Source organism: Quercus lobata, chromosome 6 (genome assembly GCF_001633185.2).
Source record: "Quercus lobata isolate SW786 chromosome 6, ValleyOak3.0 Primary Assembly, whole genome shotgun sequence".
NCBI classification, from domain to species: domain Eukaryota; kingdom Viridiplantae; phylum Streptophyta; class Magnoliopsida; order Fagales; family Fagaceae; genus Quercus; species Quercus lobata.
In genome coordinates this window covers 27614156-27629775 of record NC_044909.1, presented here as the reverse complement: position 1 = coordinate 27629775, position 15620 = coordinate 27614156, and the positions used below count along the sequence as shown (strand labels likewise).

Below are 15620 nucleotides of genomic sequence, written 5' to 3'. Positions count from 1 at the left end.
AGCACTCAAGAGTGTTGATCGACACATGGCAAGTGCCGATCGGCACTTCCATGGTGCTGATTGGCACGGGTTCCAAATCCAGCCCAGGAATTTTTAGATCAAGTTAAAACACATTAGATTTGATTTTTTATAGATGAAACTCGACCTAACTCGTGTCTACTGATTTTCTAAGCAACTCTACCTTATTTTTTAAGCACAACACCTCTATAAATACATAATTAAATTCATAATTCAGCACCCCTCTACTCTTAACATTAAAGAAATTCTGGAAGTTCAAATTTAAGACTTTCTTTTCTGTTAAGTATAATTTCTTTAGGACTTAGAGAGACTCACCCTCTCTCCAACTCTAAAGTAATTTTCCCATTCCATTGTAGAGTTCATTGATGCATTGATGCAGGTAAGCTTCTACTTATTTTTATTTACATATTTGTGCATCCAATTCAATTCTCCATACTTTTCTAACATGATCTTTCTTATGTTTTTGGATTTTTCTTTATGTCAAGTAAACATCTCATGATTGGTTTGTTTATGTGCATGCGTTTGATCATGTTGATGTATAATACATATGGTTAAATCATAGATCTGTTGTTTTATGTAAATTAAAATCAGATCTGAAAATTATTTTCAGAATCCCTTTTTTTCTAAACTAAAAAATCAGATCTGAAAATTATTTTCAAAATCTCTATTGTTTTTTAAGCTAAAAAATCAGATCTGAAAATTATTTTCAAAATCTCTATTGTTTTCTAAACTAAAAATCAGATCTGAAATTTATTTTCAAGATCTCATTCTTTTTCTAAACTAAAGATCAGATCTGAAATCTCATTCTTCTTCTAAACTAAAGATCAGATCTGAAATTTATTTTCAAAATCTCATTCTTTTTCTAAACTAAAGATCAGATCTGAAATTTATTTTCAAAATCTCATTCTTTTTCTAAACTAAAACTTAGATTTGAAATTTATTTTCAATATTCTTTTTCTAAACTAAATATTAGATCTGAAATTTATTTTCAAAATCCCTTGTTTTCTAAATAAAAAATCAGATATGGCAATTACTTTCAAAGTCTCTTTTGTTTTCTAAATAAAAAAATCAGACCTGAAAGTTCTTTTTAAAACCCATTCTATTTTTTAATTAAAAAATTATATTTGAATTTTCTCTTTGAAGTTCATTTTGTTCTTTAATTAAAAAATCAGATTTGGAAACTTTGTAAAAAACCTCTTTTGTTTAATAAATTAAAAACCAGATTTGAAAATTCTTTTTTAAAAAGATCATTCCTTTTGTATTTTAAAAATCAGATTTGAGAACTCTTTTTAAAACCAATTATTTTTTAATTTTAAAAATTAGATCTGAACTTTTTTCATCAAAAATTCATTTTTTTTTGTTAATTTAAATATTAGATTTGAAACTTCTCTTTAAAAATCCTTTTCATGTAATTAAAATTCAGATTTGATTTCTTCTTGCATAAATGCAATAAATCTAAGATTTTTGCATATTAACTGTAAGGTTGAATTTAATCAACCATCTTGTTGGCTTTATTCTGTGCCAAATTTGCTTGTAATTCAACATTTACAAACCCTGTATTTAGGTGGGAATCATGTAAGGGTAGTGTGTGAGAGAATGTGAAGAAAAACTCAAGATTGTGCACTCAGCAAGGGACTCGCGATTGGATCTTGCGGCTTGCAAGTCGCCAAAGGATGCACAAAAGTGAAGCATGCAGAGGAGCTGAACATTCACGCCAGCTGGAGCACTACAAGACAAAAAGTCCAGTCTGGCCATTCAGTTAGCTCGCAACTTGGACTCACGACTCAGTCAAGTCGCCAGTCCACTCTGTTTAGGAAAAACTGACTCTTTGCATTCCAAACACACACTAGTATAAATACCCCTTATACCCACGAAATGTAAAGAGCTTCTAGAGAGAATTTTGGGACTCGCGACTGGATCTTGCTTGCAAGTCGCCAAAGGATGCACACAAGTGAAGCATGTAGAGGAGCTGAACAGTCACGCCAGCTGGAGCACTACAGGACAAAAAGTCCAGTCTGGCCATTCAGTTAGCTCGCAGCTTGGACTCACTACTCAGTCAAGTCGCCAGTCCACTCTGTTTTGGAAAAACTTACTCTTTGCATTCCAAACACACACTAGTACAAATACCCCTTATACTCACGAAATGTAGAGAGCTTCTAGAGAGAATTTTGAGAGAGAAACCCTAGAGAAAAATAAGATTGACTCATCCACAATCTTCATCCTTTGATTCTCCAAATTCTTCTACTCTCACCTTCTCCATTGTTACATCCTTGAGAGGTACATTAGCCAAAACATTTTCTCACCATACCCATATCTGTAAGGAGGCTGTTTGGTGCTTGGGAAGCAATTAGGAAGTAACCAATTGATATTAGTTGATGCTATGGGTTATAGCGGAATCCGGTAAGCTAGAAAATAAAAAGGTTCGGTGTAACCTCGTTGGAGCAAGAAGCTTGGAGGGCTTAGGTACACTGGGTAGATTAGGCTTGGAGGGTCTTTTACTGTTCATGTATCCCAACTTCATTTTCGAGTGGATTATTGACCACTTGGAGGGCGGCGGAGAGGTTTTACGTCAAGAACTTCAGTTTCCTCTTCGATAACACATCGCTGTGTTGTCTTTGTGTTTGCATCTCTCTTCGCTTAATCTATGCCATTTAATTTCTGTTGTGGTTGTGATTTTATTTGGTTTAGATTGTTTTATTAATTCTGTGTTTAGCTTATGTTCATATTCCACACATATATTTTTTGATAATAAGCTTGAATTGGTAATTTGTAAATTGGGGGTCTAAACATTCAAGGTGTTTTACACACTATTTGAACATTCATTAACCAACCATAGATCTAGGAATATTAATACAACAATTTGCATATAATTTTTTAATGGGTATTTAAAAGATCATTTAATGTATAGAAGACCAGACTCCGTCTAGGTAGAATAGGTGTCTGCCACCTTTCCATTCTTAACCTAACCCTCGAACTTTAGGTTTTTGGTTCGTAGAATAATGTCTTATTTTCTTTTGATAGATTGTAACTAGGAAACAAGGCCTTGTAACTTTTTTATTAAATTGTAACTAGGAAACAAAGTTATGTATGGTTCCTTCTATCAAGTTGTACTTATTTAAATTAATGAGAACGTGTATTATTCAAGACATCTTGTAATCTTTTGTATAGCTTTCTTATTTTTCTTATAAAATAAGTGGCAAATCCATATAATCCTAAAAAGAGAAGGTGCCAATGCCTAAACTCTTTTTGAGAGCCGAGTTCTCGGTCTCTCACAATAGTCATTGTGGGAGGGGTAAGAGTAAGATTCGAACATAGAATAGTACCCCGTGGGCCTAACTCGAGGAGATGGAAAGGCCCACTCTCTCATAAGTTCTAACCCAATACATAGATGAGAGCCGAAGAGGTGAAGCCGACCACCTGAGGAGTTTGAAGAGCGAGCATTCCTCGGAAGGCTTTAAGTAAGCCATTTGGACCAAAAGACAAAATACCAAGGAAGGAGGTAGAGACATGCAAGAAAAGAAGAAGGGAAATATCCAGGTAAAGTACTCATCACCTCTGCATTCAATGCATTGCACCAACTCAACTGATCGCATTAATGGCAAAATGACCCCTGAACAGTACCCTCACAGCTTATAGCACATCCTACAACTTCCAACGAAACCTTGATGGGACAAGCATCTAAAGAAAGATCAGTGGTTGTACAAGTGGAGGGTTGTGATGTAATTTATATAACTATATAAAGAAATGGAAGTCCTCCAGAATGGGGGGGGGGGACACACAAAAAATTGAAAGAGAAATATACCTTGTGCATCTATACTCTGTAACCGAGACTTGAACTTTATATGAAATAGAGATTCTTGAGCCCACCCGAGGAAGAGTTAATATTGAATCTTCTTCTTTCTTATAAATAACTTGTTGTTTTTCCATTAACTCGAAACTAAACCATTAAAGTATACAAAAGTTGACCTCGGAAACTCATTCTCTACAAATTAGTTGTATTGGAGAATCTCATATTAACTCCCTATCCATTTGGAGTTGGTAATTGATTTTCATTCACGTACAGTCATTAATATATGAAGTTAAAAGATTAATTTAAATATATGATATTCCAAACAAATCATTTCAATAGTTAAAAGTAAAATGAAAAAATAAATTAATTTAAAGCATTCATATTGGTGGTGCTAAAATTTTAAGCATTTAGCACCTCAAAATCTGTTTTACCTATTTTAGCACATCATTTCACAACTCACTCTACATTGATTCTCTTATTTTTGACATCATGGTCAAATACTATTTATTTATTTATTAATTTCTTTCTTACTTCTTCTCTCTTCCTTTTTGTCACAAAAACCGAACAAACCCCACAACTAGCCACAAAATCCCATCACCAATAGCCATCGCCACTGCTACCACTAGGCATAAAAGCCACCAACCACAACTGCCGCTCAGTAAAACAACCACAACACCAACCAAAATGGATCACATAACTGACACCCAATTCTACAAACCACCACCACTGCCACTCACAAAACCCAGCAATCCACTATTGTCATCACGAAACGACCCATAAAATCTATCAACCCATAAGCGTGAGTATTCACCAAACTACAAAAACTGCACCAAAACCACTCACAAAATGGCATAACCGCACTGCAAGTAACAGTGCATAGCACCTCATGGTACAGTGCAGTTTGCGCTTTTATAATAAGAAACCGCACCGCATCACAACCTCTCTATATATTAATATATTTATTTTTTTTAATATTAAATATATTATTAATAGTTTAATAACCCTAGTTTTCCAAAAAAAAAAAAAAAGTTTAATAACCCTAGTAAGTGTTGATTATAAAAACTAGCCCAAAATAAAGAAAAACTAACTCAATAGTTTTAAACTTGGCCCGAAATAAAGGGAAAAAAAATTAGTTTTTGGCTAGGCAGGAAAAGTCCACAATTTGAAAAATATACCGGACTCAAATCTTATCTTATACATTCCATCATACATGTGACCATAAAAATGAGGTGTTGTGTGGTTATGATTTTGGCTAAACCACATTGTAAAGTATGGTGCTAAAAATGACCCAAAATCGCACCACACTACACTGCGAACACCCCTAAGCGTGAGAATAGGAGATTAGAAGATATTGGAATTGGAGAGGGATTTAAGCTTATCCAAAACGGATTTGCAACTATAGACTAGTTGAAAGCCACGGTGTTATTTTTTATGATCTTTTCTAAAAATGAAATGATCTTTGGTGAAGAGAGAGAGAGAGAGAGAGAGAGAGAGAGAGAGAGAGAGAGAGAGAGAGAGAGAGAGAGAGATTAATAAACAAATAGTAGCAACTTACTGTATCTAGTTGCTAAAAAAAGAGAGAGAAATTAATAAACAAATAGTATCAACTTACTGTATCTAGTTGCTAAAAAAAATAAAATTAAGCACCACTAATAAAGTATGTGTTTTGGTGTTTGGGGTGTTAAAATAGCTAATTTAGCTATTTTTAACACCACTAATGTGAATGCTCTTAGAAGTTAACAATATGATTATATACTCTAAAATTTTAAAATGTTCTATGCATGCCTTACTTTTTTGAAGATGATGTGTGATGTTTTTATTTTGAATTAATTTAGAAGTGTCAATATTTTTGTATCTTAAATTTCATTTCCAACTATAGAAGGGTGAATTGATTGCAAAAGACCTTAAAAAATTATAATAGTATAAAAAAATTGTTTTTTTAAAAGCAATATATGAAATTTGACACATTGATCAGGAGATATTGTGAATATATAATATGTATTTTTTTAAAAAAAAAAAATTGACTAGATGGTGATAGTTGACAATTGTTTTGAATAAAGAAATTTTGAATTTAAAATATTAATAAAAAAATTGAAATCTATTTTTTTTTTTTATAGAAAAAATATAATTGTTTTTAAGACCGATACCTTGAGTGGGAGGGGGGCAATTGCCCTCCCTCGCCCCTTTGGCTTCACCCTTAGTTGTTATACATAATGAAATACTTTATTTTTCTTGTCATTAATATATGACAATTTTTAGATGACACTATTCGGGGGCCTTTTTCGGTTGCCCAGCCACGTATGGTTCGTTGGAGGGATGACCTTACTAGGCTCGGGTTCTATTCAGGGAGTTGCATCCGGAACTCAACATTGGGCCATGTGGTCCAATGGCTACCAGCGTATTTTTAAGTCTACAAAACCATTAAAGCCAAAGTCTAAAAATTACAATAATGGTTGAATAAATATATAATATGCGTTTGATATAATAGCTTTGATTAGTAATTGTAATAACAGTTGAAATAAGGTAGTATTTATTTTAGAGGTAAAGTAATCATGTACTCAATGATGTAAACTTAAAGATATGGAAGCAAAGTCACTTATCTTTGTATGGTTTATAACTCTAGCTGTGTAGCATCAGTGAGCTGATAGGATTCCAGCAGAATGCCAGCGGTAGAGGCTAGTTAAGCTTGCCCTTCTTATCATACATTTAAATGAGTTTAAGCCATGGTTAATAGTTGTAATAGTAGTTGGAATAAAGTAATATGTATTTAAATGTGAAGTAATCATGTATTCTATGATGTAAATTTAAAAATATGGAAGCAGAGTCACTTATTCTCTGATGGTTTGCAGCCCCAACGGTGTAGCATCAGTGAGTAGACAGTATCCCAACAGAATGACTCTAGCGGTAGAGGGGCAGTTCGCCATGATGACCTCAAAATTGAGGGGGAAAAATGCGTGTAACTAGAGGGAGAAAGAGTATGTCTAGCTGTGTGTAGGGGCTAGTTAAGCTTACTCCTCTTATCATGCATTTAAATGCTCTTTTAGTTGTTGTGAAGTTATGAATAGTGTTGCCTTCCATGAGAAGGGCTTTTGTATGGAGTACTTGTGCCTTCTAAGAGAAGGGCTTTATGTAAGATGGATTTGTGTCTTCCATGAGAAGGGCTTTGATATGAGATCTTGGTGCATTCTAGGAGAAGGGCTTTAGCATTAGAAGTTTTATGCCTTCCATAAGAAGGGCTTTTGGTATGAGTGTTTGATATCTCTTGAGAAGCGTGGAGATGGTAAAAGATATAGAAGTTTTATGGGATGTAGTATGTATGATATATGGAAGTATGATAAATATGGTGGTCAAAGATAGTAAAAATATGAGATTATAACTGTTGGAGAAGTTGTAGAGATTGCTTTCCAAGAGAAGAGATTTTGTAAGAGAAGAGTATGGAGATGTGTTTAGGTATTTGGAGATATAAGCAGTATGTATTTTCTGGATATGGAGAGTGAGAGAATGAGTATAAGAGAGTAATGGTGTTGTAGTGTGTTTAGCAAAGCTGCTGGGATTTTATGCTGGGATGTATGAGGGCTTATGAAAGGCATTTATAAGTTAAGGGTTGAAGAGTTTAGTTCCTAATTTAGAAACTAAAAAACTCAGAAGATCCGAACTTCATTAAGAGCTTAAGAAGATAATTAGAGGTAGAGAGAATAGAGAAGTTTGTGAGAGAGTTGTTCTCCATTGGTGTCACCCCCTTTGAGGTGTTGATGAGGGGTTTTATTTAGAGTTGAGTTTAAGGGGGTATTTTAGTAAAGAATATCAGCCAAAATTTGTCTCAACTAGCAATAAATCTTCAAAAAATCCATCCTAAGATTTGGCCAAAAAATGGTATGTTTAGCTTTAAAATGTTTTTGCTGTTTTGGGTAAGAGTTGCTCGGGAAAGAGTAGTAGAAAAGGAAGGTATTTTGGGAAGAAAAAAATAGTTACTTTAGTTAGTTTTGGTTTTAGCCAAATGTGGAAAATTAGTAATGCTAATACTGCTAGGTCAGCTGTTACATTTGTTCTGAAAAAGCTGTCCCAGCTGACAGGAAAAGCCGTGACAGCTATCATGAGACAGCTGTCATAAGACAGTTGTTGCTTTGGGTAGAAGTAGATGAGGTCAATTGGGTGATTTCAGATTGCTGAAGAGGACATTCAGCATTTATTTCATGGATTTGGCTGAAAATGGTAAGATCACTTTCAAGGGTATCTTGCTATTTTGGGTATAACAGCTGGTTGTTGGGATTTCAGCATTAAATGGCTGATGATATCACTTCCACTAGATGTCAAGTGCTGAATACATTGCTGGGGTTCTGCTGGAAATGTTTCCTTTTTGGGTGTTTATGTTTTTTGGTACAAGGTTCATTACAACACATTTTTAGTAAGTAATAGAAGGATTGGTTGAAAGTTAATGAAGTTTTAGAGATTTAGTTAAAGTCTCATTGTGTTGTGACATAATCTTTGTAAGTAAGAAGAGTATTTAATGCTCTGCTCTAGCAGCTGGCAGAGAAATATATGGTTTGATTGTGGCAGACAGTAGCTAGGTATTAGAGATATCATGAATATTTTTTATATAGTTGTAGATTAAAGATAGCCAATCAGATTAGGCCATGTGTTTGAGTTGGATTTTAGCTAAAAGTAGTAATGTAGTTTATGTAGAATAATATAATGAAATTTCTAAATTTGTATAGCAACAACTGGGGATTAAATGAACAGTTATTTTCTCAGCAGTTAGATGGCTGGAGATTTTGAATATTTGCCATATGATGAATATTAAGTTTTAGGAAAAAAGCAATAGGGAGTCTTATCATTTTAAGTGCTATGTGATAAGAGATGCTTACCATATGTTACCTGCTACATATGGACTTGTCAGAGTTCAGGGAGTTGAAGAAGACATGCCAAACAACATGTTTCTTTTATCAACTTTGAATCGTTGGAGCTTTACTAAACATACCTCTTGGCCCTCCAAACCATGACTCCCAAAGTTTCCCCAAAGCGACTTATGAGCTTGGATCATAAGCCGAAGATGAGATGACGTACCTCGGGTTTTGTTGTCATTTTGTGTGAATATGAGTTTTTGTTGAAAAAGCCGCTTTCCATGAATATGAGAGAGGTAATATGGGCCGTGAGTTTTGATTCATTATGTGAGGCCGATCCATATGTTGATGTTGATGATATCATGGGTTATGATCCCAACCAAAAAATCAATAATATGTTGATGTAGCATGGGTTGCCAATGAAGTAGTGCCACATAGGGTGAAAAAAGAGTCCTCAATAGACACTACTTTTATTGAAAAAAAATATAGAGATAGTTTTTTTTCCCATTTAAATTCATTTGTTACAAAATTATAATACGTGGTGTGTGGGAATTTGAACCCTAAACCAAGCTATGCCATTGAAGTACAAAGTTCTTGGCAAACAACTTTGCTATGGATACAACTTCTTTTTAACAACTTGCTTAAGTGCATGTTGTAAGCGGTAAACAATCACTTTCAAAAGGATCTATTATTAACGTGCCTTATTTCCATTACTCACAATCTACAACTTCAGCAAGTTGTGGAAAAAATTGTGTTACTAGGCTTATTCCTTAGCAAATATATGGATGGTTGTAAGAGTATTAGCATTAGGGGTGTAAAGCCCCCAAATTGTTATTTTAGAACCCACAAACACCAAAAACCTTCTTTGCCTAGGTGTTAATATCTATTTTTTTTTACACTTTGCTACAATAACTTCTTATATAAGAAGTTATTGTAGCAAGTTTAAATGAATTTATTATATGTATTTATTCTCTATTTCTTCTCTCTCTTTTCTATCTCAGCTGACTCTCACACACACACACTCTCTCTCTTCCCCCCCCCCCCTCTATTTATTGTTCATCTCTCTCAAATTAGTGGGTTTGCTAGGGTGGAGATTAGTGGGTTTGCTAGGTTTGTAGTGGTGGAGATTGGTGCGCTTGTTGTGTTGGAGATCATAGTGGTTATGGAGGAGACCATGAAAGGTTTTGCTTGGTTGACTTTGTGGGTTTGTGGTAGTTATAGTGGATTCTAATGGTGGTGGCTGTGATGGTTGTGCTACTTGATTGACTTTGTGGGTTTGTGGTAGTTATGGCAGATTACGACAGTGGTTGTGGGGTTAATGGGTTTTGGTGGTTGTGGGTTTAACGAGTTTTGCGTGTGGTTGTTGATTGTGGCGTGGTGATCGTGATTGTGGCTGGTTGTGGTGGTTGCTTTGGTTGTTGTTGGTGGTGATTTCAGTTTTGGTTAGTTGTGGTTAATGGATTGTTCTAGGTTTCGACTAGTGGTGGTTTTGGGTTTGGGTTTGGTGGTAGCCTAGTAGGCGGTTGAGAGAGAGGGAGAGACAAAAAGGAAGAGAGACAAATTCAGTGAGGAAGAGAGATGGGAGAGAAGAAAGATAGATGAGTTAGTTTTATATTATTTTAATGTGTTGTAGGTTAAAATAAAAGATGAGATATGGGTGAATTGTTAAGTGATATGTTAAAATAAATAAAATAGATTTTTCGAGTGTAAAATGAGTATAGATACTCGGATACTACTGCTCTAAATGTCTCTATAGTTATATTTGAGATTAGTATGGATTTTGATAATAATAAGTATCTTATTTATTTTTTCTCAAAAAAAAGTATCTTACGCTTTGTTTGTTTTAATGTAAAATATTTTCAGGAAAATATTTTTCAATTTTACAGTATTTGTTTTACAGTAAAATATTTAATCAAAAGTAAAATATTTTCAGTCAATCAAATCAATCTAAGCAAATTTATGTAAAATATTTTACACTTAAAATTTTGGGAAAACATTTTACATTTGCTCAATCCTTCACACCCCGATACTTATCACTCTTGCACTTTCGCGCTAAAACTCTCGTCTCGTATATCTCTCCAAAAAAATCCAGCCACCCTCTCAGATTTCTCTCCAAAAAACCCAGCCACCTTTGGTCCCCTCTGCCTCCAATCTTCGGCTTCAAGGTCCAAGGCACCACTAGCCAGCTCCAGCTTCCTCTGGCGCCGCCCATCACCGGCAAAACCAGGTACTTTTCTGCCTTTTTAGATTAGATTTCTCATTTTCTTTTCATTTTTCTTGATCTCTAACCCTTCTCTGGGTTTTCGGTTTTCTTAGGTTAGATTTGTTGTTTGATCTGGTGTGTCGTATGGTTTTGTTTCATTTTGGCTTTTGTGCCCGCTTCTTGTTACTGGGTTTTTGGTTTTTGATTTTTAGTTTTTTTTTTTTTTTGATAATTTGCAATGTATTACTTAAAAAAAGGAAGCACACATGGGATAATTTGCCTTGCAGCAAGCCGAAAAGGCTGGGGGCAAATTATCCTTATTAAAGAAACAGGAAAGCAAACTTAGTTGCAAGGTAAGCAACACTGTTACAAAACCTTTTGACCCAAATAAAAGCAACAGAAATAAAAAAATCTGCAAGAGTAAGGATGTTGGAACGGGGAGTGAGCAGAGTCCACTGGCAGGGGAGGTTGGGGCTGTTGATTTTTAGTTAATACTATGTGCGTGCTTGTTTGAATTTTTCAATCTAAAAATGGATTGGTGATCGGTGGGGTTAGAGTACAACTGATTTAGGCAAATGGGTTTTTTTTTTTTTTTTTGAAGCATTTATAATAGAAACATTTGCTTCCATTTATTCTTTGATTTTGTATGTTTTGTTAGCAACTGGATGTGTTTTATATAATTGGTTTTGCATTGTTCTGGGCGCGGTTGTTAAACTAGATGATTGCTTGATTTTGGGTTTGCCATAAGATATAAAGCTAGTGGCTTTTGTAACAATTCTGAGATTTTGGGTTTTGCTATATGATGTATATGATTGGCCACAAGAGTAGGTTATAATTGATTTGTTCTTAGTAAATATATGTAAGGTGAAGGATTCATTGGTTAAGGGTAATGTGGTTGTGATATTTTAAAGGATACAGGGCCATTAAAAATCTACAACCACTCACCTTTGATCACTTATTTGGTTGCTACCTTTGCTTTTTGGTTGTGTGATTGGCTTTTTCTATTTTGTTTTAGTTTTGTGTGGCCAAAGAAAGTTAAAAGAGCCCATTATCTTGGTTTTGTTATGTAGATGGATAACCAAAAAAATTCAAGCAGCAGTTCTTGCCACAGTTGCATTTGTCCTTGCTGTGGGAGCTATAATATTAAAAGATATTAGGTCTAGGAGATTTATAATTAGGCAACCTCGTGTGAATCGGGATTATGAAAGAGAAGGTTTTATAAGTGATATTCTTCATCGAGGTGACGCACATTGCAGTTTTATGATAAGAATGAGACCTGTAGCTTTCTATGAATTATGTAGAATTCTTGTTGAGAGAAACTTGGTACGTGAGACTATCTACATGTCTGTTATAGAGCAAGTGTTGATGCTTTTGCATACTATTGACCATAATGTTAGGTTTCGAGTCATTGCTGCCTGGTTTCATAGATCGATTAAGACAACTTATCGATATTTTAAAATTGTCCTTAAAGCAGTTTTGTAGTTATATAGGCATGTTGTTAGATTACTTGACAATTCTACACCCCCAGAGATAAGGAATAGTAGAAGGTTTTATCCTTACTTTAAGGTAAGCTTTTCAAATTTTGTTTGTTGTTTTTTTATTTGTTAGGTGATTTTTGAAATGAACATTACTTAATATTGGTCATCATTAGGATTGTGTGGGAGCAATTGATGGAACTCATGTTCGTGCATCTGTTCTAATTGAAATCCAAGGAAGGTTTCGTGGTCGAAAGGGGGGGACAACACAAAGTGTGTTAGCTGCAGTTTCGTTTGACTTAAGATTCATCTATGTGTTAACTGGTTGGGAAGGCAGTGCTCATGATTCTCGTATTTTAAATGATGCACTTAGTAGACCAAGGGGACTTAAAATTCCAGAAGGTATTATATAGATAACTAGCCTTTATGTTTGGTTTTATGCTGGAATTTTTTTTTAAAAAAAATTGATTCATAATTTGTAGGTAAATATTATCTTGGTGATGCTGGTTATAGAAATAGACTTGGAATCTTGTCTCCTTATCGAAGTTTTCGATATCATTTGAAAGAGTTTAGTGATCATCCACCTGAAAATGCAAAAGAATTATTCAACCTTCGTCATTCTTCATTGCGAACTACCATTGAGCGAGGGTTTGGAGTTATAAAAAAACGTTTTCATGTCTTGGATGTAGAACCATTTTGGTCTTTTAATACACAAGTGGATGTAGTTTTAGCATGTGGTGTTATTCACAATCACATCATGGGGGTTGATCCTAATGACCCAATTATGCAAGCTAAAACATGTGAGGCAGAGTCTAGTGATCGAGTCCAACCTAGCCGATGCGAAGCTATAGTGGAAAGTAGAGAATGGAATAAGAGGGATGAGATATGTCAAGCAATGTGGGCTGACAACATAATTAGGAGACATGCATAAATTTATTTAGTCTAAGCTGTTTGGAGTTATTTGTTGATGATGTATTACAACTTTCTATGATTATGTACTGTCAACTTTATTTGGCTTTGTATTTGGTTGCTAACAGAGCATAAGTGGATATCTTGTACACTTTTTAAAATGTAATAATTGAATATTTTTGTGGGGAAACAGTTAAAATTGTTATTTGGTTCCTCAAGTTCAAGTCACATGGCTTTGCATTGTTTTTGGATGATGAATTTTTTGTTCCATAGTTTAATTTTTATTTTTGTAATAATGTTTTATATTATTATTATCATAATGGTTGTGATTCATTAGATTGTCCTTTTGGCTATAGCAATGTCCAAGAACAAGGGGAAAGAACCAGGATCTTAACTTGGGTGGACACAACCAAAGTGTGACATGCTGTTTAAAATGTTGGTTGTTGAGGCTGAACAAGGCAACAAGCCCTCAAACAAATATAAGTCTCAATCCCTTGACAAAGTGGCAAAAGAAATTGGTGTGAAGTTTAATGTAGAGTGTCATGCATCACATGTGCATAACCATCTTCGTACGATTAGAAAAGAGTGGAAAGTCATTCAGGAGATTCGAAAAAAAAGTGGATTTGGTTGGGATGATAATTTGAAAATGATCACATGTGACAAGCAAACTTATGGTGCTGAAGTGTTGGTATGAAATTTATATAAATAAGCTTCATTTTTTTTTTTTTTTTGAGGATCAATAATGATTTATACATTTATTATATTAAATCATCCAATTTATTGACATTGTCATATTTCTTTGAACAGGCTCATCCCGCTCATGCGCCTTATTTAAATAAAAAAATTGATCAGTATGATGAGATGGCTATTGTTGTTGGTAAGGACATGGCAACTGGTGGCTTTTCAAAGCAATGGAGTGAACGTTCTCCATTGGTTGAAAATGAGACCCCACATAATGACATCCAAAATCTAGAATTTGAAGGTGACTCTGATACGTTGACAAAAGATGCCCATGAAGCTTCCAATGGAACTTCATCTAAGGGAAGGAGCCATAAAAAGAGAACTTATGCAGCTATGAATGAAGATAGTCCTTTTAGTGAGATGATTGAACAACTCAAATAGATTGCAGTAGCTGTTACAGATCTGAGTCATGGCCTAGTTAATACGAATGAGCTTCATAAAGTAGTGATGAATGTTGAAGGCTTTGAAGAAGACATGCTTGATGAAGCTTTTGATCATTGGGTTAATGATGAAAAGGCAGGAAGGGCCTTTATGGCTAAAAATGATAGGATGAGAAAGCTTTGGTTGGAGAAATTTTTCAACAAAACCTTCTAACTTGAAGCTACTGGATACGTTGTGTGAAACATGTTAGTGGTACCATGGTATTCTTTAGGTTATTAATAATTATGGAACAATTCCATATTTTTGAAGATTATGTGTTAATGTTACCTATATTGTCATAGTCTTTGGGTTTTGTTATTGTAAGTGTGCTTATGGATGGTTATGCAACACTGAATGACACGTTTTGGAGTTATTATGAAATAATGTTATATTTTGGATTCATTAGTATTATGATAATATTATATTTTGTTCAACTATATTTTTGTAGGTTCTACTATATTGGTTGAGAAATATTCTGCAGGTTCTTTCATTTTGTTAATTCACGGTATGTAGTTGGTTCTTTCTCTGTTGGCAAGGGCCAGAAAAAGAGAAAGCATGGTCGTTGACGACTCAAATGCTTTATAGAATTTTTGGTTTCAATTTAGGGTCCGTTTGGATACAACTTATTTTTGTTGAAACTGAAAACTGAAAACACTGTAGCAAAATAATTTTTAAATGTGTGAGAAATTACTGTTCATCATATTTTTTACTGTTCATAAGCCTAAAATCACTGTTCATGGACAATGAACAATGACACAGGCGCTAATCTTAAAAAAATAAAAAATAAATAAAGGCTGAAAACGCACAATTGCTAAAACGTAGACGCATGACATGGATCCAAACTCCACCTTAGTACTGTGGACATGTTCCATGACCCAAATGGACATTTTGCTACTAGAAGAAGGCAAAATGATGTTTTGCTTTGCCGAACTCCCTGTGTAGCTGCATTAGTCATGATTATTACAACAAGTGAACTCACTAGATATCTGCATGGGGCCGGAAACTAAGGGTGCCAGCTGTGGTCTTGAATCTTTGTTGTTATATATTGATTCATCTAGCACATTCTTTGACACGTTCATGTAGTGATATTTTGATATATTGAATCTTTGTTGTTATCAATGATTCATCTAGTACATTCTTTGACACATGTTCAATACCTGGATATGTAACTGAGTAGATGATGTGTGTATGAAGATAATACTAGAACACTTGAAATTCAACAG

At 34.4% G+C, this 15620-nt stretch overlaps 1 protein-coding gene across 3 annotated transcripts; it reads left to right on the top strand.

Annotated features, from left to right (window-relative positions):
- The first annotated feature begins 281 nt into the window (after positions 1-281).
- LOC115950980 lies at positions 282-14693 on the top strand. Of its 3 annotated transcripts, none has more exons than XM_031068268.1 (3): positions 282-397; positions 13593-13924; positions 14044-14693. In XM_031068268.1, exons 2-3 carry the CDS (start codon positions 13658-13660, stop codon positions 14356-14358), a joined length of 582 nt encoding a protein of 193 aa, XP_030924128.1. In that variant the 5' UTR covers positions 282-397; positions 13593-13657; the 3' UTR covers positions 14359-14693. The 3 variants fall into 3 exon arrangements, with proteins under 3 accessions (XP_030924128.1, XP_030924130.1, XP_030924129.1); XM_031068270.1 differs by lacking the exon at positions 282-397 and adding an exon at positions 10724-10876; XM_031068269.1 differs by lacking the exon at positions 282-397 and adding an exon at positions 12654-12729.
- Positions 14694-15620: the final 927 nt, after the last annotated feature.

Bases quoted from the DNA above. Each gene is read 5' to 3' on its own strand.
- LOC115950980 (XM_031068268.1), top strand. From the start codon at position 13,658: ATGCTGTTTAAAATGTTGGTTGTTGAGGCTGAACAAGGCAACAAGCCC. The intron at 13,925-14,043 runs GTATGAAATTTA...TTCTTTGAACAG, and splicing joins CTTATGGTGCTGAAGTGTTG to GCTCATCCCGCTCATGCGCC.